This window comes from Anguilla anguilla, chromosome 11 (assembly GCF_013347855.1).
Source record: "Anguilla anguilla isolate fAngAng1 chromosome 11, fAngAng1.pri, whole genome shotgun sequence".
In the NCBI taxonomy this organism is placed as follows: Eukaryota; Metazoa; Chordata; class Actinopteri; order Anguilliformes; family Anguillidae; genus Anguilla; species Anguilla anguilla.
Genome location: NC_049211.1, coordinates 12,463,559 through 12,489,788, shown reverse-complemented (window position 1 = coordinate 12,489,788; position 26,230 = coordinate 12,463,559). Strand labels below are relative to the sequence as shown.

General features: G+C 41.7%; 1 protein-coding gene across 5 annotated transcripts in view; it reads right to left on the bottom strand.

Annotated features, from left to right (window-relative positions):
• The window catches only part of LOC118207483 (rho guanine nucleotide exchange factor 10-like protein), a 95,436-nt gene that overhangs the window by 68,946 nt on the left and 260 nt on the right, over positions 1 to 26,230 (bottom strand). For 2 of the 5 annotated variants that reach the window (XM_035381109.1, XM_035381112.1), the window contains exons 1-5: positions 24,422 to 24,766; positions 17,970 to 18,031; positions 12,963 to 13,280; positions 11,984 to 12,011; positions 5,257 to 5,330 (exon numbers count right to left, since the gene is read on the bottom strand). In XM_035381109.1, coding sequence (XP_035237000.1) covers positions 5,257 to 5,330; positions 11,984 to 12,011; positions 12,963 to 13,280; positions 17,970 to 18,006 — 457 coding nt within the window. In that variant the 5' untranslated portion in view covers positions 18,007 to 18,031; positions 24,422 to 24,766. Of the gene's footprint in view, positions 1 to 5,256; positions 5,331 to 11,983; positions 12,012 to 12,962; positions 13,281 to 17,969; positions 18,032 to 24,421; positions 24,767 to 26,230 lie in introns of those variants that run through there. The other 3 variants (XM_035381111.1, XM_035381113.1, XM_035381110.1) reach the window with 2 other exon arrangements.

Sequence of the window (26,230 nt, the reverse complement as noted above, 5' to 3'; positions counted from 1 at the left end):
CCCTATCAATTCAATTCAATTCAATTCGCTTTATAGGCATGCCAAATTTGTACATTTGTATTGCAAAAGCTTGTAAGGTACGGCAATGTATATAAAAAATAAATATCTATCTGTCTATCTGTCTCTCTCTCTCTCTCTATCACTCTCTCCCATCATGTGGAGGCAGAACAGCGGAGGGGGGTGGGGTGCTTCCAAGTGGCAATTTGGTAGTGCACTAGAGTCCGCAGGAGTTGTTTTTCTAGTGTCCCATTGACCAACTTGACATTCCAGAGAGATTTCAGAGTGGTAAACATTCTTCCTCAATGTTTAACACTGTCTCTAAGCTAGGTTTGTGCCTTCAGTTCATATATGAATGATAATCATAATTCAAGCATCATAATTGATATTGCAAACAAACAAAATTCTATAATTCAATTTAAAATACAATATATATTCCTGTAGGATTCTCGTAACATTAAAAAAATTAAAATGAACTCCAAATAAAAAGCCTTTGAAATCGCTCAGATTATTACACTGAGAATATCGTGTTCCAAAGCATTGAGTCATAATTTACTTTCTTTCATCGGCTCCTCTTAAAATAAGTGTTAAAGCATCAAGAGTACACTTCAGCAAGGCAATATATGAAAAAGGGAATGAGAAAGAGGAAGCAGGCTGTACTTTGCCTGTCAGTTTATTTTTATTTTATATGTTTCATCTTCATCAACACAAATCTGTTTTTAGCACTTCAGAACAGCAGTGCCAATGGGTTATGTGCAGAACGTTGCATCATGACCCTTCAGCTCTCCACACTTATTGATGAGACAGAGAGAATTCTGGAGCCCCATTGGTGGAACCGTCATGTGCTGTCAATCAATGTCCTTTATCACACAACAAAGGAGGCTCATCAGACCAAGTGAACCACTGATGTGCATCCTTAATGACACATTATTAACATTATTAGAAATCACACTCACATTACCATCTAATAGAGGGGATTAAGTGTACAAAGATCTTCCATTTCCTAGTTGATTGATCCTACAGGTAAAGGGACGAGCGTAAGAATTAAGGTGGGTGCCTGATGAGATATATGTGGCTGTCTTCATAAAGCACTAATTTGAAAAATTGATTGTATGACGTTTTTATGCAGACTACAAAGTATTCAAATAATTCAACTGTGCTAACATGATTTATTGGGCCTCATTCACAAAATGTGTACAATCATATTTGATCGTAAACTGTGTGTAAGAAATGTGCTTGGAACTCTGTGTTTCCAAGCACATTTCAGCTTTCATCTTTTTTTTTCTAACATGTATTTGTCCATGTCTTTTTCCTTATGCTAATCACATGAACAGGATTGTGCATAAAATTTACAAACGGTCAGCATTCATCATCGCATACACCGGAAATATGCACAAAAACAAAGATCTGCACATGGGTCATGAATCCCATATTGGTTTTTCACAGCAACCTTTTTTAGAACAAATGTAAGAATCATTTAATAAACATTTTGTGAATTAGGCCCATTGAGAATATTATTATTATTATTGTTATGTTATCCAATGAAATAAGCTGATTGAAAATGTAGATGACTTATTCATGTGAAGGTCATTCTGTTGAATTTTTCTCAAGAGCTCGGCAGCCATACATTCTTGTGGCGAATGTAAAAGCAATGTTTGCGCATATTATTAAGGTGTATACGATGCACAGAGCAGAAGTCCATTCCTGGGAGGAGAGCTTTGCTGTGGTAGAGACACAGCACAGGCACAGTACAAAGAAAGCACAGCGCTAGTCTTCTGGGAGGGCGCAAATACAATCTACAAAATCACATCGCAAACATCACCAATGTGCCCAAAGGGGATAAGAACTCTGAATGGACACCAGAGACCATGAGACCATGCGTGCAACTTGTTTCCAGAACTATCCAGCTAACTCAAGCATGCCCACTCTGCTTGCCTGTTACAGTGCCCCGGTAGATATTCCGTGAACAATGAAAACCCAGAGCAAGTGCTTGGTTGGACATGCTGACCTTTTATGAATCAGCCTGCTAAAGGTGTTTAACATGGGCTGCCCTCAATATTCATAATGAACAGCCTTCCCAGTGTTAATTTCTAGACTGAAAGACTACATATACAGTAATCCCAAGCCAATTAGATCCATTGTCAGTGTTAAGAAAAAAAAAACTATTAAAAAAATTCACTCTCAGTTACAAAAAAAACTGTATTTATTCCATTCAAAAAAAGTAAAAAATAAATAAAAATAATAATAATTTAGTCAGCTTTTTGATCCACCTTTATCAGTTGTTGAGTTATAAGACATTTACATATAAAGGCAGACCTTCAGACCTTCAAACTGGGTTTATTTTTCAACGCTGCAATGTTTTTCTGATGTCGGAATGACGCACTTGGAACATTCCGGCATGAGAATTCATTTGCGGCCCTTTCATATGTAGGTGATGCTGCCTCCATTGATTGTGGGTAAGATGGATTGACCCTGGAAGTATCCCAGGAAGAACCTCCACTAAAGCCCATTAAAGAGAGCTGGTGGTGAATTGTGTAATGTGTAAAAAAAGAAGATTAAAAACTGCCATGAAATATTTTTGCACGACGCAAGATATTTGACATAGATACGGCAGCACCGATCCCCCTTTTAACTAGAAGCAGTGCGCAACAGCCTTTTTTTAGTGGAGTACACACATACTGTATCACTCTTGGCTCAGAGAACAATTTAAACCTGCAGGAATTATTCTTGAACTGCAAAACTGCAGCTAATCCAGGAAGGCATAGCAGTCCAACAAAAACACTGTTGAGCACTGGATAGATATAAACAGGAAATATTTTCAATACCTATCTCATGAATTGAGGCCATAGGAACACTTCACTGAGGCCTCAAAACAACTGCAAACCCCCCCTCCCCCCCCCCCCCAAAAAAAAACATGAATAAAGGTGCTGTATCATGAAAGAGCAGCAGCAGATATGTATTCCTTTGTCCAGGCATATCCCTGATTGTGTTCACTGCCCCTACTGTTATCTTACTTAATTATTTGCTGCTTCTTGCTGACTTCGTCCTTTTCAGACTTTGACCAAAGCTGCCCACCCCGCCCCCCACCCCGGCTAGGTGCATAAGTAATTGTTTACGGCTGCAGGAATTTTAAATTGCTGGACCGCGCCGTGTCTAGCCGGGATTTCTTCTCCGTAATCAAGATCGATGGCGGTCGCCTCTGCCGGAGCGAGGGGCTGGGAGTCCCACATCCAGCCCGTAATCAGCTCTGTGCTCCTCAAGGTCTCCAGGACACCACTTACTGCCGCTGGAGCCACGGGGTCAGACAGAGGAGACCACGTCCTCAGCCCCAGTCAATAAGCCTGCTGCTATTGTAGCGGGGGGAGGAGTCGTAAGTGTTCGTTTCCATAGCGGCCAGATTCTGCAAAAAAGGCCTCTGTGCCTCAGCTGTCACCTTGGTGATGCTTTTGTTTCGGGGTGGGGTGGGGGGGGGGGTGGTACGGGGCGAGGTTGGGGTACTCTAGCCATGGCTGCTGTAGACATCAAAGACGTAAATAGCACTGCCTGGGAACTGAACACACAGCACAGTTCCCTAACCACTATGCTACACTGCTACACATACACTGCTCCTAGAATGGCTAAAACTACTATTTACATCCCCAGACTGGCCACTGTGGGGAGCTTGGGGGATGTGTACCTTTGTGCAGGCGAAGGGTGAGTTCTGACACCACACTGTACCATTCCTGGGACCGGGTCAGAGTCTGGGCTGAACAGACACACAGAACCGCAAACATCGCTACCGCAGAAGGGCCATGAGGAATGAGTGCAGGCGCAGGTTACCCGAAATGTCACGCAGATGTGAGTCAATCTTGTGGAAAGTCTAGATGTAAATTGCAATTCTATGTCATATTACAAAATGCTTCAGCAAGTCCAATTCCAGGTGGGCACCATAAATAATGTCAAACTTTCCAAAAAGCTCAACTTTCCACATTTTGACCTTGAGGAAGATTGCTCTCTGCACAAAGTCTGCACAATTGATTTTTAAAAAGGTTCAAGAAGTTTTATTTTACGGTCGATAGACTTTATATCACACCATAGTGTGGCACAAGAATGATTACTGGATTGGAACAGACTGACGTCCAAGGCTGCAGACAGATTTATCCATTCAAAGCATACTTTGTCTCTTTCCATTATTGGTTAGAGCAAAATAATATCTCTACCTCACATGTATTTGAGGATTAAAAGTTGAAAGAAGACTTTGAGAGCACCACCCACTGCACCTACGTTACTGTTAGTCATAAGCCTCTCAATTATTAAACATGGTGAACTCCAAAATTTTACTGCTGAAAAATTTCACCATTAAATGTGAAAGGATATTAATCAAAGTTGTTACGAAAATGTCTTTTTGTCATGAGGTTTTGTCATGATGGTTTCACCATCTGAATAAGGCATGCACTGTAAACATTTTTGTCAGTAACCAGAATTATGAGACTGTCCTTTAAAAATTATTTTTTGCGAATAATACCCAGCGATCTGAATAGTGAATTTTATGTAGTGAATGAATGTTCCCTATCAAAGAGACCGTCGTTTGGATCTGGAGCAAATAATCATTATTTTGCCTGGCCTTTCATGAGGTGAGGCAGCATCTGTGTTTGAGTAGCGATCGTGGTGATTACGTCACCTGTGGGGCAGAATCTATCCTCCTGCGGGCTTTACGGTGATTCAGAAATCTAAATAAATTCCACCCAGAACTGATTAAGTAATCAAGGAGCGGACAGCGCACCTTGAGCCATTCAAACACACCTGTCTGAGCATGTTTGCCATTGTTTGTTTTAATAAGCGGGGTGTAGCAGCTTTTGGCCATTGCAACACTAAACAGAACTAGGCATGAGATAATGCAACTCTCCTAAGCCAGAAGGTTATTCTCGGGAATGTCATATACTGTACTCTGCAGTGGCCGTGTGCTGCCATCAGCAGCAGCATTCAGGCATCAGCTGTGGCATCTGTGCGCACGTACGCGAGCAAATCAAATTATCTGAGCCGTCCGCTGCTCACAAAGAAAATGCACGGCATAGACTGAGCACATTAGGTTCTAGAGGACACAGGAAGAATGTATCATGGCATTTAACGTGCGTTAAATTAGCTGTCTAGCTAACTGCCACCCTATGCATTGATTAAACTGTAGACATGTTAACTGGTGTGCATTGTCCCTTTGAAATAAATAAAATAAATAGATTAATAAAAATGAAACATTCAGGTCAGAGAGGAAATGCTCTTTACCTTCAGAGAGGGTATGAGTCTTCCAGGTAGGGTCTAGTTCTCCTGAAGTGCTTGGTTCTGTGGAGAGGGCCTCTCTGAAACATGACCAAAAACAGCACAGTAGTTATAGAGTCTTCAGGGTGTAGCACTTCCAAATACAAAAAATAAGAAGATCAAAGGAGGGGCAAAGACTGCTTGGGTGCACACACACACACACAAGCATGGACATACACACACACACACACATGCACATACACACACACACACAAACACTCGGTGATGGTAAAAGGCCATTTCAAGAGTACACAACAAAACCAAAAGCAATGTATGCAATATACAGAGGAGGTCAGTAACTGTATATTTCAGACTGTTCTTTCAAAAACTAGCATAAAGCTTGCATATAATACATGCAATATGCACAAATTCATACAGAGGTCCTCTTGAAAAAATAATTTTGTCTTCTAAATATGATAGATGGAAAGTGGTTTTTGTTACTTTCCATTCTTGAAAGAAGAGCTTTAAGACATTTTTGTTCAAAGGAAATAACTGTGTTTGGTACATATCAGAAAATGTAACCTTTTTTTATGTAGAACAGAATGCATCATCAGGAGTGCTTTTGAATTGAACAGTCTTAATACAGAAGCTATAAAAGTTTCCCACAGTCAAGATGTCATTTACCCAGTTTGAATAAATCTTGGAATTTTGAAAAGGAAATGCCTCACAACTGCCTGCTTACATTAAGAGCCATATCTGATAATGCATTCCCTTCTTGGCAACTCCTCCACCTCTTCTACTTACAGCTTTGAGAAAATTACCATGCAGAAAATAAAAAAGAACACACTGTCGCCCAAACCATGTATTTCATCCCCAAGTGAACTGACACTTTGAGCGATTAAATATTGGTAACACTTTACTTTTGATGTGGGTTTTGTGGCATTTTATAAATCCTTTATCTTGTACTTGTATTAATGTGTGCATACTCATGAAGATTGCTACTCCCCCTTCTATTTTCCATAACATGCTAGGCTTTATACAATGCTACATAACCCCCATCTAAAGTAAAGCATCACCAAAATATTGATGCCACAGAATGCACTAATTATGATGCATATGACCCTGTGGTAGTAGTCTTGAGAGTCTATGACATACTCTACCTGTCTGTTCTTTTACACTTACGACCTTTATGTCTATTTTACAAAATAACAAAGAAGTTCTCACTTCATTCATTTAATTGATAGCTAAGCAAACAAAATTCCTATTTCATATTTTGGGGTTAAGTAGAAGGACAGGACTATATGAGTAATGACAGTAATTTATGTTCATACCTCCAGTATGAAAAATGTAAAAACATTAAACACTAAAAATCATAAAGCTAGATGTGTGGTAACATAGACGCTACTGCATAGCATCCGAGAATTATTGCCTTTCTCAAAACAAAGAAAGAAGCACTTAAAGAGGACAAAAAACAAACAAACTTTGCAACAGTTAGTCTCACGGCACACAGTCTCAAGGCACACAAGGAAAACAGACTTTGTCAAACAGAATAACCATACCCTTTGACTTCCCATTTTCACTGTTAGAAAATTGTAACAACTAATGAAACTGAAATGTAGAACAGAGTATATTTCAACTGAAATTGTGACAGCAAGGGGATTTTATGCAGGGGAAAAACCCCCAGACTCAGATTTATAATTCTGGCACAAACAACTCCTAAATATTTAACGAAACATTTCTAAACCAACATGAATATTTTTCCATGAATCTTTCAGATATTCCACTTTCAGACGCACATTAAAGTTGCTTAATAAATAAATTTAAATGGAATATATTCACTTTGGGGACCTTTGCATTTTTTTAAAACCTTTTTTATACCCCATTTGAAAAACATAAAACCCAAAAAATAAAAAATAATTTGAATCCATTATTGTTAAGGACTGTTACGTGACAGAGAACGTTACCAGGCTGGTAGAAAGAGAACAGTCCGTGTGATCTCCTTCTAAAATTGTACAACATGGGGTACAATATGTACGCATTCTAAATAAGAGGGAATCTCAGCAACACTTTCAACCTGAGAATGAGGATAGATTGGGCCCAGAATCTGTATCAAAAGCGTTACTCCCATAACCAGCCCAAATAGTAATCTGCTCTGTCTTCTATCTGATTTCTTTTCATGAAAAGTGTGTTTACAGAGTGCTGACATTTTTTTGCTGACATGGAGTCTTTAGCAGGCCTACAGTCTGCGGCCAAACAATGAGAAATAAAAAAATAGAAACGTACGCAGGACTACCCCCCCATACTGTACCTCTAATGTACACTTTAACTTCTTGCACAGTTAAAGTGTACTCTAGATTCCAGACTCCCGCTGACAGGAAGTGACTCACGCCATTGGCGACTAAAGAATTTGATACACAGTCAAGAAGCCTCCGCCTAAAAATCTTGCATTTCCAAGGCTGGGTATATTCATGCATCTTGCTGAGGCTGGGAATAGTACATATGGTAAGTTGCAGAAATCCTCTGGGGTGGAAATGTGCATGACATTGACTTTTTATGCATGAGCATATGCAGATGCATTTCCATAGAGGTGAACTGTGCGATATGCAAAGTAAGCACAGCACTTGCTGCAGGTCCTGGTGAGTTCTGAGGCACGATGGATGCCCCCGGGGACCAGACAGCACCTGTGTCTCAACATGCAAATGTCAAAACACATAGCAGAACTCTCCAGTCTATTTCATGCATTTGTATGCACTACACCTATGGGTGTCTGTGTGTGTGTGTGTGTGTGAGAGGGGGAGAGAGAAAGAGAGAGAGAGAGAGAGACAGAGAGAGAGAGAGAGAGAGAGAGAGATATCTGTGTCACCCCCAGGTGTAACCGTTCCACAGCAGGTTGTTTACCTGCTTTTTCCTGAGTGAATCTCCAACACACCGCTGACATAGCAGAGTTAATGATTCACTCCTGCCTGCCTCCCACTGCGGCATGTGGGACCATTGATCTCTTACTCTCCCACCTCCCCTGACCTTCAGAGTCCAGTTCTATCGATGCACAGAGGAGTCTATTTACCACGTTCCATTGAGAGACCCACAGGAATGCATGCACCTTGATGTTCTAGTTGAGTGTTAAATTTTGCATTTAAAGGAATGTCTTTTTTCCCAGAGTTAAGATAACACAGCACCTGCTAGTGGGGAGAAACTAAGTAACATAACATTTAATGAAACAATTGCCCTGCCTTACCTAACATGGGTAGGGGAGTGCAATATGCACATATCCTCTGCTTCCCTTCAATTTCTACACACACACTTATGCATGACAACAAGCACAACAGAGGCTTAAATGAACAGCAGTAACAATTCACAATCATAAAATAGCCTACCTTGTCTCATAACCTAGTCCAGTTACATTAAATCCAAAACATGAGCCTTAGTTTCTCAGAGTCCTGACTTAGCATGTCCAAACCCATGATTTTAAGCATGGTGCACATAAGCAAACTTTGTCGCTATCAAACAAAAATTTATGCCTGGTGCATGCAAACCACAGCAACCTTGCTTTAGCCAATGCATTCGATCAATGTCATCTGTGTGATCTGAATTTGTTATATCAAGCAGGGAAGGTGGAGCAAAAATCATCTACCCAATCCTGCTACTCTTTTCAAATTACTCATTAGCTAGCGAGAAATGCCTTTGTAGTCAAGGCAGACTTAAGTGCTACAAGCATTTGGGAGCAGTTAGATAATATTGCATGCTTGGAGTTACACTGGAACATGAAAGAGTTCATTATATATGGCTTTTATTATGGAGTAAGATTATCAAATAAATTGATTAAAAAACAAATTTAAAATTTGCACAAGTAAAAATCATTTTACTGATGCAATGAAATCTAGCAATCAGGGTGATTTTACCAGAAATCATTTGCTGGTATTTAACTCTTTTTTTATTACAGCATATTGCTGGACAAGAAAAAATAACTTTTAAGCAATTTTTCTCAGTTCTACACCTTGGGAAGTCACTGCCTTTTGCCTTTGTATGGCAGTACCACTTATGTTGTTTATTGGTTATCCATAAAATTGTATCTTTATTGGTAAATGTAAAATATGACTCAGATTCTGATTGTGGGGGTTAAAGGTCAAAGCAGAATGATTTACATTTGTTGATGCATGGTTCCAGGAGGAGCCATTGTCAGTTTGATGCTCAGACCCCCAGTGTATACAAGTCCAGGCTTGGCACAAAAAAAGAAACTCAGCAGATAAATGAACTTGCATTTCCGCATTTTGCAGACACATATTCTACACATATTTTACAAGCAATCCATTTACACAGCTGGATGTTTTACTGAAGCAATTCGGGTTATGTAACTTGCCCAAGGGTACGACAGAATCACCCCAGATGGGAATTAAACCCACAACCTTACAAGCCCTTCTCTAGCCACTATGCAACACTGTCACCCAGTAACCCACAACAAACGGAAATGTGTGGGTGGGCTGAGTGGGATGGTCTTACCATTACACACTGTGTAATACATATAGCTGTGGTACTGAATTATAAAATAGCATTATAACTTATTCCAATTGATTCATTTTAGTTTTTAATTTAAATATGAGCAGGTATGTTTTTACAGTGTCTGTTCGGATATAGTTTATTTTGTGTTGGTGTGCTTGCAGTATCTGCACACAGCCTGGGGGACTAGCGTGCTGCGAATGTTCAGATCATTTTCATTTGCTTCTCACACAAGATCACCACTCAGCTAACCAGTTCCATTTTGAATGAGCAAGAATTAATTACCTCAAACAAATCTTTGGATCCTAGGTTTATTGGGATGTGCACTGAAACCTCAAACAGCCACACTAACAAGTGGTATCAAACCTAATGCCACTATATGTTCATAAGTTTTTCTGTATTGAGCTTACTCTTCCCAGAGTAGTAACATTCCAATATTTACACTACCTTTCCCATGTCTTCAAAAGGCATGTATTTAAACATTTATATACGTATTTTAAAATCCATAAATGCCTTTCTAGAAAGATAACGGCTGAAATCTTCTCAGTTTCTTGTAATAAAACCATTAAAAATAATATATTGACAATTGAAATATCACTAACCAGTGCTGAGATATTGGAGTGAAGTTCTAACTTGGTCTTTAAAGCCAAAACACCCATGCCAAAATAACTGGCAAGTCACGTAACAATTTAGGTTTTTGGTTTTGAAAAAAAAATGGCTCAGCCTGCTTGTCCAGAACTTTCTGGAATGAGAATGCAGTGAGAGAATGCTGAGGAGAAGGGAAAAGCTGCAGACTCCCAGTGTGGCTACTTCAGCATCTCCAGAATGCGCTGCAAATCCTGCATGTCACAGTGTGCCTTCTATGGTAACGTCTCTGACTCCGCCTAGCCCATCTAGCACAATAAACTCAGCCCGACAGTGGAAAACCACACTCAGCAGAAATGCTGGGGGCAGACCAGGAATTCTGGTCAGGACAACAGTGGGTCTCTTCATACACACACACACACACAGAACCACTGGCCTACAGCACAGGAAAACCCACACGATCAGGCCACATTTTTACTATTTCACAGTCATTTTCTGTCATGCCTCAGAAACATGTACAAAAGGCTGGTGAACGACAACCACACCAATGGAGGTTTGCAAGTCTGAAATAGTGGGAGCTAAAACGCACAACTGCCCACAACGTTTTACAGTATTAACTTTTACAATATTAACAGACTTTAAGTCTGATATTGAGGACCCAGCATTGTTCCCAAAGCAGCGTGGAATAACAAGTGATCAAAGCTCAAGGTAATTCATATAGAAAAGCATAAACTGAAACAACTTTTGTGAGACAAACTAATGAGATGATTTCACATACTGTAAAAGTTGTTCAGCACTCATTTGAGTGGTCAGTTGAGTTATTTTCCATTTTTAAAAGTGTTTTATTCCTTAAACGCAAAATGGTCTGAAGGCAAGAACATAGAATGTTCTTGCCTTCAGAAAAGAAAAGCCAAATATGTTGATTATACCGATTATACTGAGTGGAATTGAATATTGACACAATGAATAACAGAGAGGAATTTAGTTTTAAAAGACTGCATTTTCACTTGACAAATTAAATAGAATACAGTCCATCGAAATTGGATCACACAATAATCTTGTCCTGGAGAACACTTTACATGCACTTTGGGTCCTCTTCCCTTTATTACTAGGTTATCTTGCATGTTCATGTCAACAAAGATTCCACCATAGTAACCAACATTTAATCATAACCAGCCAAGGAGAAAGATTGATCTCGGTAGAGAACAAGAGTCCTCAATATCTGTACTGGAGAAGCCCTCTTGCACAATAGATAGAGGGACTGTAACTGAATTATAACCATGTGGATGCCGTCATATGCAGACAGTGCAATGGGAACCAAGCCATTGATGAGATGGGCTTGATGGTGATCCAATCTCCACAGCCATCAAGCCCTCCCCACAATGCATTGCTATGAGAGGAGAGGACAAAGTAATCACATCATCAGATCTTACATCAGATCTTTTTTTTGTAAAACTGCCAATTGTATGACACAAAGCTGCTTCTCCCCCCCTCTTTTTCTTATTATTAATAGAATAAAACCATTCACTTGATTATACGCATAATTCTTAACAAGTGGTAATGTCCGCTTTTTAAAAGCTTAATGTTTTTCAGTGACAGCAAGAATAGCTTTATAGAGTTCCTTTATGTCAGTCATAACATGATATTTACGGACATAAGAAATAAAGCATCTCACCCTTTTGTAGTCTCAGCAACATCTACATCTGTGGAAAAAAGAGATTTATTATATCAGACTTCCTTTGATGAAAAAGCCAGTTGCTGTGTAAGAGGAGTGTTGCATAATATAAGTCAATTAATCAATGAATCAATTGTTAATCAACTGTAACAAAAAAGAATTAATAAGTTACACAATGTTATCAATTTGATGTCAGAATGATGAAGCACTGTTAAGCAGTAAGCTCAAAATACACTGGCAAGTCTAACATATGTCATTCTGTAATTAATATTTACCCCACTGGACTTTAAGAAGGCTTTATAAGAAAGCTTTATTTGTCATGTACATATACATGTACATACAGTGAAATTTGTCCTCTGCATTTAACCCATCCTAATTACTTAGGAGCAGTGGGCAGCCACAGTGCAGCGCCCAGGGACCAACTCCAGTTCTGAGGCCAGTGCCTTGGTCAAGGGCAACAGCTAAAGTCTTTGCATATCAACCTGTACATGTCATAATTTTTAAACTACATGTTAGTGTAACATTCGTAGAAGTTTCTTCATTATGCTTATATATTTGCATGATGAAACATTTACCAAATGTTTGAAACAGAGCTTATTGTAGGGTTCATGCATTCTTCCTCCTCCACTCTCAGACCACTGTTTGAAATCAACTCACACCAACAGAATATCAAGTCTCCCATCTCATTTTTGCATGGCACGTGGCTAACAACGTTCCCAAGGGAAAGTGTCTCTCATATGTCAATATTTAAAAAAGGGGACACCTGTTTGGTTCTCACACCCCGGCCAGGTAGGGCCTTTTGGGACTGTGGACATATAGAGTGGTAAACTTGTAAATGAGGTCAGAGTAATTCACTCTGAGTTTTGCTCACCTGAACTAAACTTGTCAGTTAGGTCACAGTAATTCACTCTTTCAATTTTTCTCACGTGCACTTAACTTGTGAATTAGGTCACAATAATTCACGCTTAGATTTCCTCACCTGCGCTATTGCTATGGAGAGCTGTGTCAGCATTGTATCCCTCCTGACCAGCAGGGGGCATGCCATTGTTTCTCTGGAGTGTATTTGCTGAGGGTTGCTTCACTGCTGAATCTTCATTTCTGGAGGTCTGGCTTTCTTTTGCATTGGTGATCTCTGCAGTTTCCTTGGCAGCACCAGCACTGTTGTCCTTCACAGCTGAGCCATTCGAGGTACTCTCTCCCTCATCGCTGTCCTCAAACTCAAACTTCTCCCCCTGTTCTTCATCATCATCCTCCACCTTCTGATGCTGTGCTTGGAACGTACTGTTGGACATGAGATCTGAAACAGCAACATGGAACCTTGTGAATTTGCAGCAACTCCAAAAGCTTGAGTATGTTCTGATCTGGCTGGTAGCCATGATACACACATATATGCACAAACACACACACACACACACACACACATACACAGAGAAATGTATTTTGCTGTCGTTGAGTCACTGTTTTCCAAAGAAGTCCTCACAACGTCAAATTATAGAGAATGTCACTTCATTGTGAGTTATTCCCGGCCAAACTTAATCTATGAGGTCATTCACAGCCATGGCGGCTGGTGAACTTAAACCAGGCGAGGCAAAGAAATGGATGAGGTCAGTATCCTATCCAGGATTTTGATCGCTTCTATGTGACTTTGATTAACAAGCATGCCCAATTAAATAAACATCACCCATTAGCAGTTTTCTCTTTTTTACTCAGCTGTTTCTGGGATGTCATCCTATGTCTGTGTGGCATATTAAATAGTTTTGTATGAAAAATCAAAAAGAATTATGTATGTAATCCAGTCTATTTGTTTAAATTTTAAATAATGCAGGGTGACGTTTGCAGATGTTCTATAGTACGATGACACCATATTAGACAGGATTAAGATGCTAATGTGCTATCCCTACTCAAATGTCATGCTTTTAAATAGTGTAAAACAACCAAAATAAAAAACATACATACAGTCTCAAATAGGTTCTCATCATTTGTGATGTCTCATTGGCTTCTATTAGTTCATGCTCTAATTTGAATTCAACAAGTTGAGTCTCTGTGGTGTGTTTGGAGCAGTGTCAAAGTTCCCTTCCAGTTGTTTAAAGATGTTAAGTTCCACAATTTAAACCATTGTGTGAGTTTATGTGAAGTCAATGAACCCATTCATGAAGAGAAATTCAATTAATTACCAAATTACTGCAATACATTTTATAACTGGACTGGATTTATAGTAACATGCATGCAGAAATGTTTGGCTGATGTAACCTGGAAGTGTTTGCACTGTTTTAATAGTTATATGCTGTAAGACAGTCTGGGCCTTTTAATCCTTATGTTCAGTTTACCTGTTAGCACCTGTGAAACTGCTAGCCTGGGTCAAGTATACCGAGGACATTGTTGGGTTTTTGGCAATACAGAAATGAAGATTCATGCAAAAATATTCTATATATTATCTTTATCTGAATTCCAAACAATATAAATTATATATTTATGCTGAATGGTTACCTTTAGCTCTGCTAAATCACTTTTAACAATGATGAAATTATGAATGAAAATGAATGAAAAATGTCGTTCATTTGTAATGATGATGTGATGGTGTTTATTTTTTTAACCAACTATAGTGAAGGCACGGTGGAATAAATTATGTTCATATGTGGAAAAATTAAAATGAAAGGTTTTCTTGATGTAGACTATTGCTAATTGTTGTTTTGAACTGAGAAACATTCTCAATATTTCCACTGAACAAAATGCCTGACAACTGTGGGTTACTGGACTGCAGTTTGATTATACGCGATGCATACAGATGAGAAGGTGACTAAAAACCACACGGGGTTGGCAACCATTCGCTGGCACGTCAAGCGCACAAGGGAACTGTGACTTTCATTCTCTTGCGGATATGCAAGTTTTGATTTGCCATTTTTTGGTTTTCTCAAAGTTTTGAATTAAATACTTGTGTTCAAAGACCACTTTGTGTTTATTCGGAAGCCTTTTGTTATTAAAAACAAAAAAAAGTACCACATGAAGTTTTAGGAAACAAAAGTGCATTCTGGGACACTGGGTCAAAACTGGGTCACTTTGGCACAATTTGCATTAGGCTTGCTGGACCCCATGCTGGTATTTTAGGAGACCAGAAAATAGCAGTTTAAATAGGATATGAGTTTAAAAATAGGGCCTTTATCCTTCCCATAAACAGAATTTGGGTGTGTGCTATTTGCAGTTATTGTTGCCTACCTATGTTGCCTGTCTCCTGGCTATATGATTAAGACGAAAATGTGTTTGTGTCAGGTTTCTCAAACCGCATTCTAGTTGTAAAACCGACAACTAAGCTCTAAGCTTTAACAAAAGAGCAGGGTCTGCTGCTTTGAGCGAGATATACAGTTGGATGAAATAAGAAAATTCAACATCGCATGAAAGAACAGGAAGGAAAATCACAACACAAAAACCTCAGAGAAAGCAAGCACTGGCAAACTGTGACACAATAGTTAGCCTTGCTGAACACATATGGCTGACAATGTGAGGAACAATAGGGGAGCTGTTCATGAGTAAGCGGGTGTGTTAGGAACACCCTAATCCCTGGATTCTGTGTCCAGCACTGCCAGGGAAGTACAGTAAACAAAGCAGCTCCATCCACTGTCATTAATCAGGTAATTAAAGCAGCGTCACAAGCCAGGATGATAAATGCTCTAAAACCAATGAAAGAATTCAGCTCTCGTGATAAAAAGTTGAATTAATGATATCACTGGTGTTTGGTGAAGTGGAAACTACCATTGCAATATTGCAGTGTTCTATTACTGCAGTCTTCTCCAGCAGTGTTCTTTTTCAGTGCTCTTTTATTGCAGTGTTCTGTTGTTGCAATGTTCTCTGGTAGTGCTGTATTATGGAAGTGTTCTGTTGCAGTGCTCTCTTGCAGTGCTCTGTTATTGCAGCTTCCCGTTGCAGTGCTCTGCTATTGCAGTGTTCTGTGGTAATGCTCTGTTTTTCCAGTGGGCTCTGGTAGCACTGTATTACAGAAGTTTTCTCTTGCAGTGCTCTGTTATTACAGTTTTCTGTTGCAGCACACTCTTGTTGCAATGTCAGTTCAAACATGGCAGGGGATTAGCTCTACTTCCCTATGCCACTGCTACAAGGGAGTAAATGCACAGCTGAGGAGGGATTAAACCCATAAGCAAGCAAGCATATGGCAGGCCAAGGGTTTCACCTTAAATGAATATTGATGAGGAAGGGCCAGGTCTCCCAAGTTATTCCTCTGTAGTTATTTGTCCTGCATAAGTAGCCTCACCTGTGCGGCAGGTGTAAACCACTAAAATAGAATAAATCCCCTGAATCACAGAAAGCACGGTTGGTTCACTGTCTGTTCAATGGTCACCACCCACCCAGCCCAGGTTACGTAACTGTCTGAGCTCATGTGACAGGACAGTATAGAACAGTGCTTCCCAACCTTCTATTGTGAATCATGAACTGCTCTTCAGGTTTTGAAGCTTAGCAAAACGATGAAGGGGGAAAAAGACATGATAAATATGACACATTTACGGAAACAGTTACTGCTTGCTGATGTAGGGGCTGGAACCTGGAGCAGTGTTGAGTGGACAGGTGCGGGTCAAGCGCGTGTGACATATGGTGAAGCCGCTCCCGATCCTTCCTGATGCGGCATATGACCAAGCTGGTCAAAACTCACCTTACTCCAAACCCTCCCCCCACACCAGCTCCTCTTTCCCAAGCCTCCCGGGCAGGGGGGTTAAAATGCTGTGCTAAGCTGAACGCGATGGGCGTGTGTGCTTCCTAACTTCCTCTTGAGCATGCAACCACCATCAGGGATTTAGCCGCAGGTTCAGTGGTACTGAGACACGCTTGTGTGCAACAGGCGTGTTTGTCTGGAGGGTGCCCTGCACAGCGAGGAGCGGGATTGATTGGTTCTTACTGCGCGCTGTGTCATCGCTGTGGTCACATGCTGCAGTGACTTGCGCTGCTTTTATGGTTATGGTCATATGTCCTAAAGACACTGCATTGCCTCAAACCTGTGCCCAGTGAAACGCCCAACATACACGTTCACTTATGTGGATTGCAGCACGTGTCCACTACTTGTGACCATGCTAGTGTAACAAAAATGTGAAAACGTTGTCTTATGGCAACAATCATGGGAAAAGAAGCGTTACAGTAACAATTGTGTTATTGTAACAGTTGCATTGACAAGGGGGGTTACTGTAACAATTGCAAGGAAAAGAAGAGTTATTGTAACAATTGTCAGGAAAATAAATGTTACTGTAACAACCTTGAGAAAGATTGGAGGGGAAGCATTCTGCGCAAAGCACTGTGGCTTGAAAACTCTGCTTTATTTAATGTTTTCTAATTTTAGAAATAACTGAAATTCCATCTCCCACAAAAGCTGTTCTCAAATACTATACTGTCATTTCCCCCCTACTTTATAGCAATATCCATAGTCCAAATGAAATGCCACAAAAGTTTTCAAACTACTGCATATCTGCGCACAATAATCTCACCAAATCATTTATCTCTGTCATAGGAGGGAGTCCACTCACAGGCAATCAAGAAATAAACTCTGGCTCCAGCTTTCCAAGATACCATCTGTTTCTCATTCTGATTACAATGAAACTATTTCCTATGATGAGAGAACTGTTGCTGGAGATTGCTTTGTTTCGCACACCCAAGGGAAATGACGACATTCTGTGTGGGATGTGCTGGGGGGGGTCGGAGGGGGGTTGCAGAGCTGAAGGGACTTCACCATGAGCTGCATGGAACTAATCTCAAATGTAAATGTGGGGGATGGGGGGAGATGAATGCAGTGTGTAAGCCTGGATGGGGGAATTGTGCAATCTTAATTCTGCAAAATCTGGCTTCGAAGTTGTGTGCCTGCTCATTAAAATTTGTAATCCCTCATTTGGAAAAACAAGCAGTCTCTCCAAAACAAGGTCACTAGTAAACAAACGATCTCCCTTTTCCCCGTTTCTGAGGAACACTGACAGAAAAGCACTGGTTTGGGACTCACCAGTCGTTGGCGGGGTTGGGGGGTGTGGGGATGCCATCGGGTCAGTCTGAAGTCACATCAGTCTGCAGAAGAAAGAAAGAATGGGGCTCAGTTTTACCGCGGGCATCATTTCCAGCAAGTGTTTACACACTGAATCACTTGTAAGGTCCTGTGGGAGGCTCGAACTCAGCCATGGAATCCTGCACGCAGTATTCCAATGGAATTATGCAACAATCCTGGAAATTCTATGGGCTACACACAACAACGTGGAAGCAGCCGAAAGACAGATGGAAAGGTGTAGCTTCATGATCCAATGGAAAACTTTGCATGGTGGAAACCCTCCAACAGGACAGACATGGAAAGCTTCATGGTTTTGACTATTTCTGCTGCCTGGCTCAGATGCAAATTCAGGAAAGAAAGGCATCTTGGGTAAAAAATAAAAATAAAAAAATTAAAAACTGTCCATCACAGAAACTTTTCTGCCAATATCAGCCAACAAAACATGACATATTGTGAATTACCAGCTTTGAGCCTGGTACTGTCATTTCAAATCTTCCCTGGTCCCAGAAATTTAAACATGTTTTCAGGTACAATTTTCTTTTGTAGCTGCTTTGTAGAATTCAGCTGTGAGATATTTTAATGTTCAAGAATTTTTTAGTGATTCGGAATAAAATAAATGAGTCAATAGGGTGTGAAAGAAGAGAATACTTGCTTTCACACCATAATGACAGAAACTTTCGGGCTGAAATCAACAGGCCAATCAAAATGAAGGTCGGCAAAAAAAAGAGACTGATGCACAGAAGACTCTTATCGGTGTGGACAAACGATGAGGTAATCCCTGATTTTAAAAAGAATGGCTTCAATTCATGTAGACCCACTGCCTCTCACTGTCTGTTAATATGGAACAGTCCAGCCCCCGGCCTCTACATACCACTCACTCGAACTGACCAACACAGCTTGGTGTAAACAATGACAGTTCTGTCAGAATAACCTTGGTCCAGACCCAAAAAAACATTGTCAGTAGTTTTTTTTTTTCCCACATGGTAAAGGCCAAGTTATTTATTTAGTCACGACTGAGTGTGATATTGGCATTTGCCTCAACGTCGAACGGGAGCCATTTTCTGCCTTGGTTTGGTATTACAGTGGACAATTATACCTGCAAATGAAAATGCCTGCTCCGCCAGAAATTGCTGCAGGACTATTGGCCCGAGGAGATTATTCAATGCAGTACCTGCGATAACGGACAAAACAGTCGTCACTTTTCCAGTCCACTGTTTTACAAACAGCTATGGGTGAATGAGATTATGTCCTGCTGCACAGCTGCAATTATGTTCTGTTTTTTTTTTTTTTTACTGGATGTCAAGTTAGGGTGCTCCAGAGGGAAATGTTTCAACATTGTGTGATATGAATGTGAATTATTCCTCAACCACACCCACTAGTGACCTGTTAGCATCATGTTCTTGTTGCTCACCTAAACATGTCTTTTGAATGACTCATTTGAAAATCATCGGATGTGTCATTGACTGAGCTGTCCTGCCAGCAACATTTCCAAGCATTTACCAGGAATGTTGGTGAACTCAAATAAAACAGGTTTATGGCTGAGCTGGCAAAATTGTTACCAAAGCAGACTGGGACAATGGTAACTAAACAAATGTGTTCTCAGAATCACAGGTGGATTTTTAAGCACAAACTAGACCTACAAGTTGAGAAAATATGTCTCATATAAGGTGTGACACCAGGTGCCCTCAACATAGGGAACTCTGATTCCATTGTCAGGCTTGGCCAGCAATGAATAAAAGCCCAGAACAATTGTAATAGAATAGTTTTGTTTTCCACTCATAGCTTTTAGCGTGAATGTGACACAGTTCATCAGTTCAAGGATGGCAGTGTGAATATTAATTCCAATTATTATAGCCTGTTCAGTGGGGACCGTGGGGACATTCGACCCCATACTTTATAAGACAACAGACCTCATCTCCAAACAGTCAACCATGGCTTCCTGTCTCACTATCCCACAGTGAGTCATTTTAAAGTTCCGAAGGCCCTCGGGGCTGTCGCCCAGGCCTCACCTGGCTGGGTTCCCTAAGGGGCAGAGTCGGTTCCTGTCAGCCTGGGAAAAGCAGCTCAGATGGGGCAGGGACGGACGTCAGCGCCTGAGCGAGGCTGTGAAATTCCTCACAGAAGCACGGCAGATCCAGACACGTTGCACACGCGCGGGCGCTCCAGTGTCACTAGGCCTCGTGCTTCGGGAGCGAAAGGAGAAAAGTGTCTCTGTGGGGCTGGGCTGGCTGAGGCGGACAAGCGTGGGGTACTCCATTTTTTAGGCAATGTTGCTGGGCTGTGCCTGTGTATGCCTAACTTCATGAATCCTTAAGGTGTTTTAGGTTACATTGGAGAAAAAAAGTTGCTAAACATGGTTCTTGAGCCTTTAAGTTTGACATATCATCAGTTCACCCTACAACTCAGCACAAATTTGGTATAGAGCTGCAATGAAAGAGTGAGTTAAGTAATCTCCACTTTCTCAGCGTGCAAGGTCCAACGCAGGCTTACTACATGACGTGTATGTGTGTGTGTGCACGTGGTTTGTTTGTGTGTGTTTATGTGTGTTGATGTATGTGCGCACGTGTGCGTGTGAACATTTTGTATGGCCTTGCATTATTCTGGTGGCTACAGCTTGAAGCTGAATCTCCCAGTGATTAGATAATATCAATGCTTTGTCACAAGAAACAACACCACTGACATTTGCATGAGCAGTGACGGCTGCAGACCGGTCTCTTTGGACAGGTGTCCCTGCACTACCATTGTGTGTAGCAGCTTTCGTAGCCATTGAAGTTAACATCTGGTGCTTGCACGCACGCCTGAGGGTACAGCAGGTATTGTGGGGTGCTCCACTAAGGACACCTTCAAGGACTTTTGGAACAGGTCAAGTGTCCTCAGCGGAGATCAGGAGAACCTACAGTGCCTCCTTCAGACAGAAGTTCTTTGCCTTTTCTGTGCCCTCCCTATCAGACAGGGCATCTATACACTCAGCGGGTCAGCAGCCAGTGACTCTGTGACCCTGCTCCTCTCTTCCTGGCCCCCCAGGGTCAAAGCCCATGAATAATTCACTGGCCTGCTGCTGGCTGTGGGGAGAGGGGGCCCGAGAGCCTGAATGGACAATAGCAGGAGGCAGCTGCTGTACTGTACTGTACTGGGAGAACAGCGCTGGGATTGTTATGAGGGAGAAACCATCAGCTTGGGGCTTCTGCCTCTCTCCTATAGAGGACCACTGTAAAATAGGGTCCCATAAGACTGTAGGAGCTCTTACCACTGTGTAACAGGCCCCCATAAGGCTGTAGGAGCTCTTACCGCTGTATAACAGGGCCCCATAAGGCTGTAGGAGCTCTTACCACTGTATAACAGGCCCCCATAAGACTGTAGGAGCTCTTACCACTGTGTAACAGGCCCCCATAAGACTGTAGGAGCTCTTACCGCTGTATAACAGGGCCCCATGAGACTGTAGGAGCTCTTACCGCTGTATAACAGGCCCCCATAAGACTGTAGGAGCTCTTACCACTGTATAACAGGCCCCCATAAGACTGTAGGAGCTCTTACCACTGTGTAACAGGCCCCCATAAGGCTGTAGGAGCTCTTACCACTGTATAACAGGCCCCCATAAGACTGTAGGAGCTCTTACCGCTGTATAACAGGGCCCCATAAGACTGTAGGAGCTCTTATCACTGTATAACAGGCCCCCATAAGACTGTAGGAGCTCTTACTGCTGTATAACAGGGTCCCATAAGACTGTAGGAGATCATACTGCTGTATAACAGGCCCCCATAAGACTGTAGGAGCTCTTACCACTGTATAACAGGCCCCCATAAGACTGTAGGAGCTCTTACCACTGTATAACAGGCCCCCATAAGACTGTAGGAGCTCTTACCGCTGTATAACAGGGCCCCATAAGACTGTAGGAGCTCTTACCGCTGTATAACAGGGCCCCATGAGACTATAGGAGATCATACTGCTGTAACAGGGTCCCATAAGACTGTAGGAGCTCTTACCACTGCATAACAGGGCCCCATGAGACTATAGGAGATCATACTGCTGTAACAGGGTCTCATAACTGTTTCACTGGCCATGCATAATAACCTAGTTAACCAGTCACAGTAGTTTCTGACAATACTTTGCTATAAGTGCGTGAATATGCTGCAGTGGGTATTTGTGATGCATTACATCTTTTGTTTTGTCTTGTTTTGCTTGGATTTTCATTTTAAACCCTCCGCATACTTCCCAATATTGCTTGTAAGAAAACACTTTGTGCTGGAGCTCTAATAATTCTAAAGGCATGGATGTTTAGTATTATTCAGTCCTAAGAATATTTAGCACTGCCTAGTTTCCACATTCAAATTTATATTTGGTTTGTCGGGCACTTTAAAAAAACTGCTTATCTAAGATAAGAAATAATTGGACTGAGAAAGCTGGAACATTTGCATTTATGAAACATTTTCTCAACGGCGAAACTGACCGTTATTCCCCTAGGCTTTTAGAAAGGGCAGTGGTGTTTGAAAAAGGGATCTGAAGAAGTACCTCCCAGCCTGAAGGCACTGTCTGGACTGGAGGTTCATTGTAAGGTCCAAATAGAGTCCATATCCTGTCTCAGAGCCACTAAAAACCCTGATCCATGGCAAAAAAGGGGGGTAGGGGGTGGAGAAACACCCTTGTAGAAGAGACTGTTTGAAACGGCCATTGCCATGGAGACGGCGAGTTTCCCGCTCACAAGAATTACACAAGCAGCGTCTTGGACACAACAAGCACAGTGGGACATCTGCACATCCACACACATTAACTCTGTGAGTGAGCCCACTCTTTTCACAACAGCCTTTTCTCTCTCACTCTCTCCCTCTCTCTCTCATTCCCCTCATCTTTAAAATCCACCCTTTTTCCACACTGGCACACATAGCACCACATTAGCCTTTTTACCCTACAATTTAGAATATTTTTTTCCAGTGCATTCATTTAGTAAGTGCTTTTACACTGAAGAGGCTTACATTGAGAGCATAGAAGATGGCGAGAAAACCAAAACTGGTGATATATTTTTAACGAAAGATGTGTAAGCAGGGACGCACAAGTGTTCCATGCCTGGCCACACTAGTCTGTCCACATGCAGCGCTTTGTATGGCCTGCAAGCCTGATGTGTACTCCTCTATAGATCTAGTGACCCAGGCCATTGCAGAGGCTGCGATTGGTGGGTGCATGACGACCATATAGGTAAACACATATGTGAGAGGAAGCCAAATATTGAAGAATATATTAAGCAGGAAGCTGAAGTGGAGCAAATGAAATGGCCCTAAAAGACTGCAAGGATATTCATTTTCACAGCTGTTACAACAACCCTTTGTATCATTTACAGAGCACTGTATCCACTCACACACACCTCTGGGTTGTTTCTATAGGTCAAATGCATTTAAATGGCTTCTTTCTGTCAATTAATGTCCAGGCCTCAACCAGTCTTATTTACCACCATGACAGCTATAACATTCACGTGTCATATATTTGTTTTTTTATCACAATGACCATAGATTTTTGATAGTTCTCAGGCAAGTCAAACCACATCTAAGCCTTTAGAGAGCTGGAGATCATGCAGCAAATGCATGCAGCTCATATGATGGCCCAGAGGAAACACACAGGGATCTCCTGCAGGCAGGGGGGGGAGGGGGGGCCAAAGCCCCTTCTGGCCCGAGAGAGCTGTCTAGGACATGTGAGAGACAGAACAGCGCAGATGACAAGAAATCTGTGACACTATGAGGCAGGCCAGACTCTTCTTTCTTTCCCATCTCCAGCTGGATCGGATATCATGCCTGCAGTGCAGTGCCGGCACAACGTTCAGTTTCTTGTGAGGTCTAGCTTCACACAGGCCTCTTGGATTTGTGAAATAACAAATTTTTTAAAAAAAACAGTCCGACCTGTTATAGCACTCCAAAGCCGGTGGGAAGGCTCTCTCCTTGAGCTGTGTTCCAGGTAAATTGCGCAAGAACAGGCAGGGAAATGGCACCGATTTGAATGCACCCCTCAGCTTAGATTCAGCAGTGGAAAGAGACAGCAGTCGGAGGGATACATTGTCCTACAGAAGGCCTGTGTCAGCTCAATCTCTGCCCCGTCCAGCCCAAAAATTTCTGAGTGTGTCTGGGTTTGTCCCCGAGGTGCAGATGCCACACAGGAGGGATAGTCCTTACGCCAGTCCTGTCACTACCTGATGTGAACATCTAGTCTGTCAGCAACAGCGTAGTTCATCTGCGAAGCATTCTCTCAAGCCATTTCCAACCCCCCCCCCCCTCCCCACCAGCGCCTATAAGCACAGTCAGAAGAGAGAGGGAGCACAAAAAAATCTATCCGTCCACCCCATCTCACCCCTCCCTCCCTCCCTATTTCTCCCTGTGGGAGACATCCAGGCTTTTGTCGCAGCGGAGACAATGCAGACAATGGCCACTCACCTCCTGCTCCTGGGTAGGACAGCCACCAGAGAACTGCAGCACCTCCTAAAGACTTTAATCCAAGGACTCCCCCATGCAGCCCCGGACTTCAGACGAACGGGCTTCTGAAACGCACCCCCATCCTCGTGCTGCACAGCACCCCTGAGGTCCCACGCTCAAAGACCCGACCCCCTTTCTTCCTGCGCTCGGTGGAGACAGGCTTGAAATATCCTTTGCTGTTTACTTTCCCACAATAAGTTCCCCAATCCACACGCAGGCCAACGCTCCTTGGATGAAGAAACTCCTCTCTCTCTTTTTTTCCCTCTCTGTCTCTCTCTCTCTCGCTTACACACACACACACACAGCTCAGCCCCTCCCTTTCCCTCCCTCCCCCTGCTGCTCTGCAACAACTAGGCACAGCCCCTCGGCTGAGGCACAAATGTTCTCAGCCTACATCAGCCAATGGCAGAGGCATGGAGCCTGCTCATCCACCAATTACAGGAGCCCAGAATCCTGGGACTAACACATTCAAGACAAGTGTAGGCAGGGCTTGGGAACGAAAAGGGAAGAGAGAGAAAGTTGGATGACAGGCATACTGATTGTGTTCAGACCTGAAGCTGAATAAAACTGCAGCTGGACAGTGGGCCAGAAACAGGAAGGGAAGAATTGCCCCACCACCCCCTCATCCCCACAGTTAATTTTAAGCACTCCATTTAAAGAAATGGAAGGAAATTTGGAATGACCATTTCCCTCCTGTGTTTAACTTTCTGGCTTCCTTGTGAGTGACATTTTCTCCTGTTGTTTTTTTATAATGTCATATTATAGCCATTACAATATTTTCTCTGGCAGAGAGAGTTCAAAAGAGCTCCTCCCACATTGGTTCAAAACAGAGGTTTTGAGTTACTAAACTTTCTATTGAAAAGACTGACCAGGTGGAAGGCACAATGTATCATATGACCACAGCCTTTCGTGAGCAGAATTTGAAGTATTTTCTGAACTAGGGTTCTTCTATGCACAGAGACTTCACAAGAATTGATATCAAATAAAGCCTGTACAAGATTTTAGCATACAGAGTAGTTTTGGTCAATGTATGTACGCATGTAAGTTCCTTGCTAACAGCAAAAGCAAATACACATTATCAGTACCTTGCATTGTTTGGTAACTGTGTTTTGCAACACATTACAAGGTAATGATCTGTAATTAAGGTGTCACCAATTGATAAAAAAAACAGACCGGTCATAACAAGTTTGATTCAAATTGATTCAAATTGCCACTTTGTGAGTTACAGGCTGGAGGTATTGGTTGCTGAAAATGCATAGCCCTGTTAATTTTTCTGAAATTCTTACTGAGGATCATTTTCCTACTGTCTATCAAATCGGAGAGAAGTCTGTCCAAGAACTGCAGCAAAGAGAATAGCATGATTAGTGAAAACCAGTCCAAAACAAAGTCTGCCAGCTATGTAAAAAAAAAAAAAAAAAGAAGAAGAAAGGGAATACTAATTGGGTGGTGTACGCAAATGTCACTTGTGGAACTAGATAGGAATTTGCATGCCCTCTACAAGTGAGCCATGGGATGTACTACTGGGCTCTGTGTTGACTAAACAACATGTAGGCCTACTTATTTTTAATTAATTTTTTACTGTGATACCAAACATAGTAGTTTAACCACTAAATGGACACCTCAATAATGTGTTCATACTTTGTTTAATTTTTATATTTTATCTGTGCAAATGCATATCATCAATACAATCATATTGCGAACCCTAATCACTCTGATAACATGGTACAGTACGGTCAGTACTGCGCTTTATCTTGTGTGGATTTACTAATA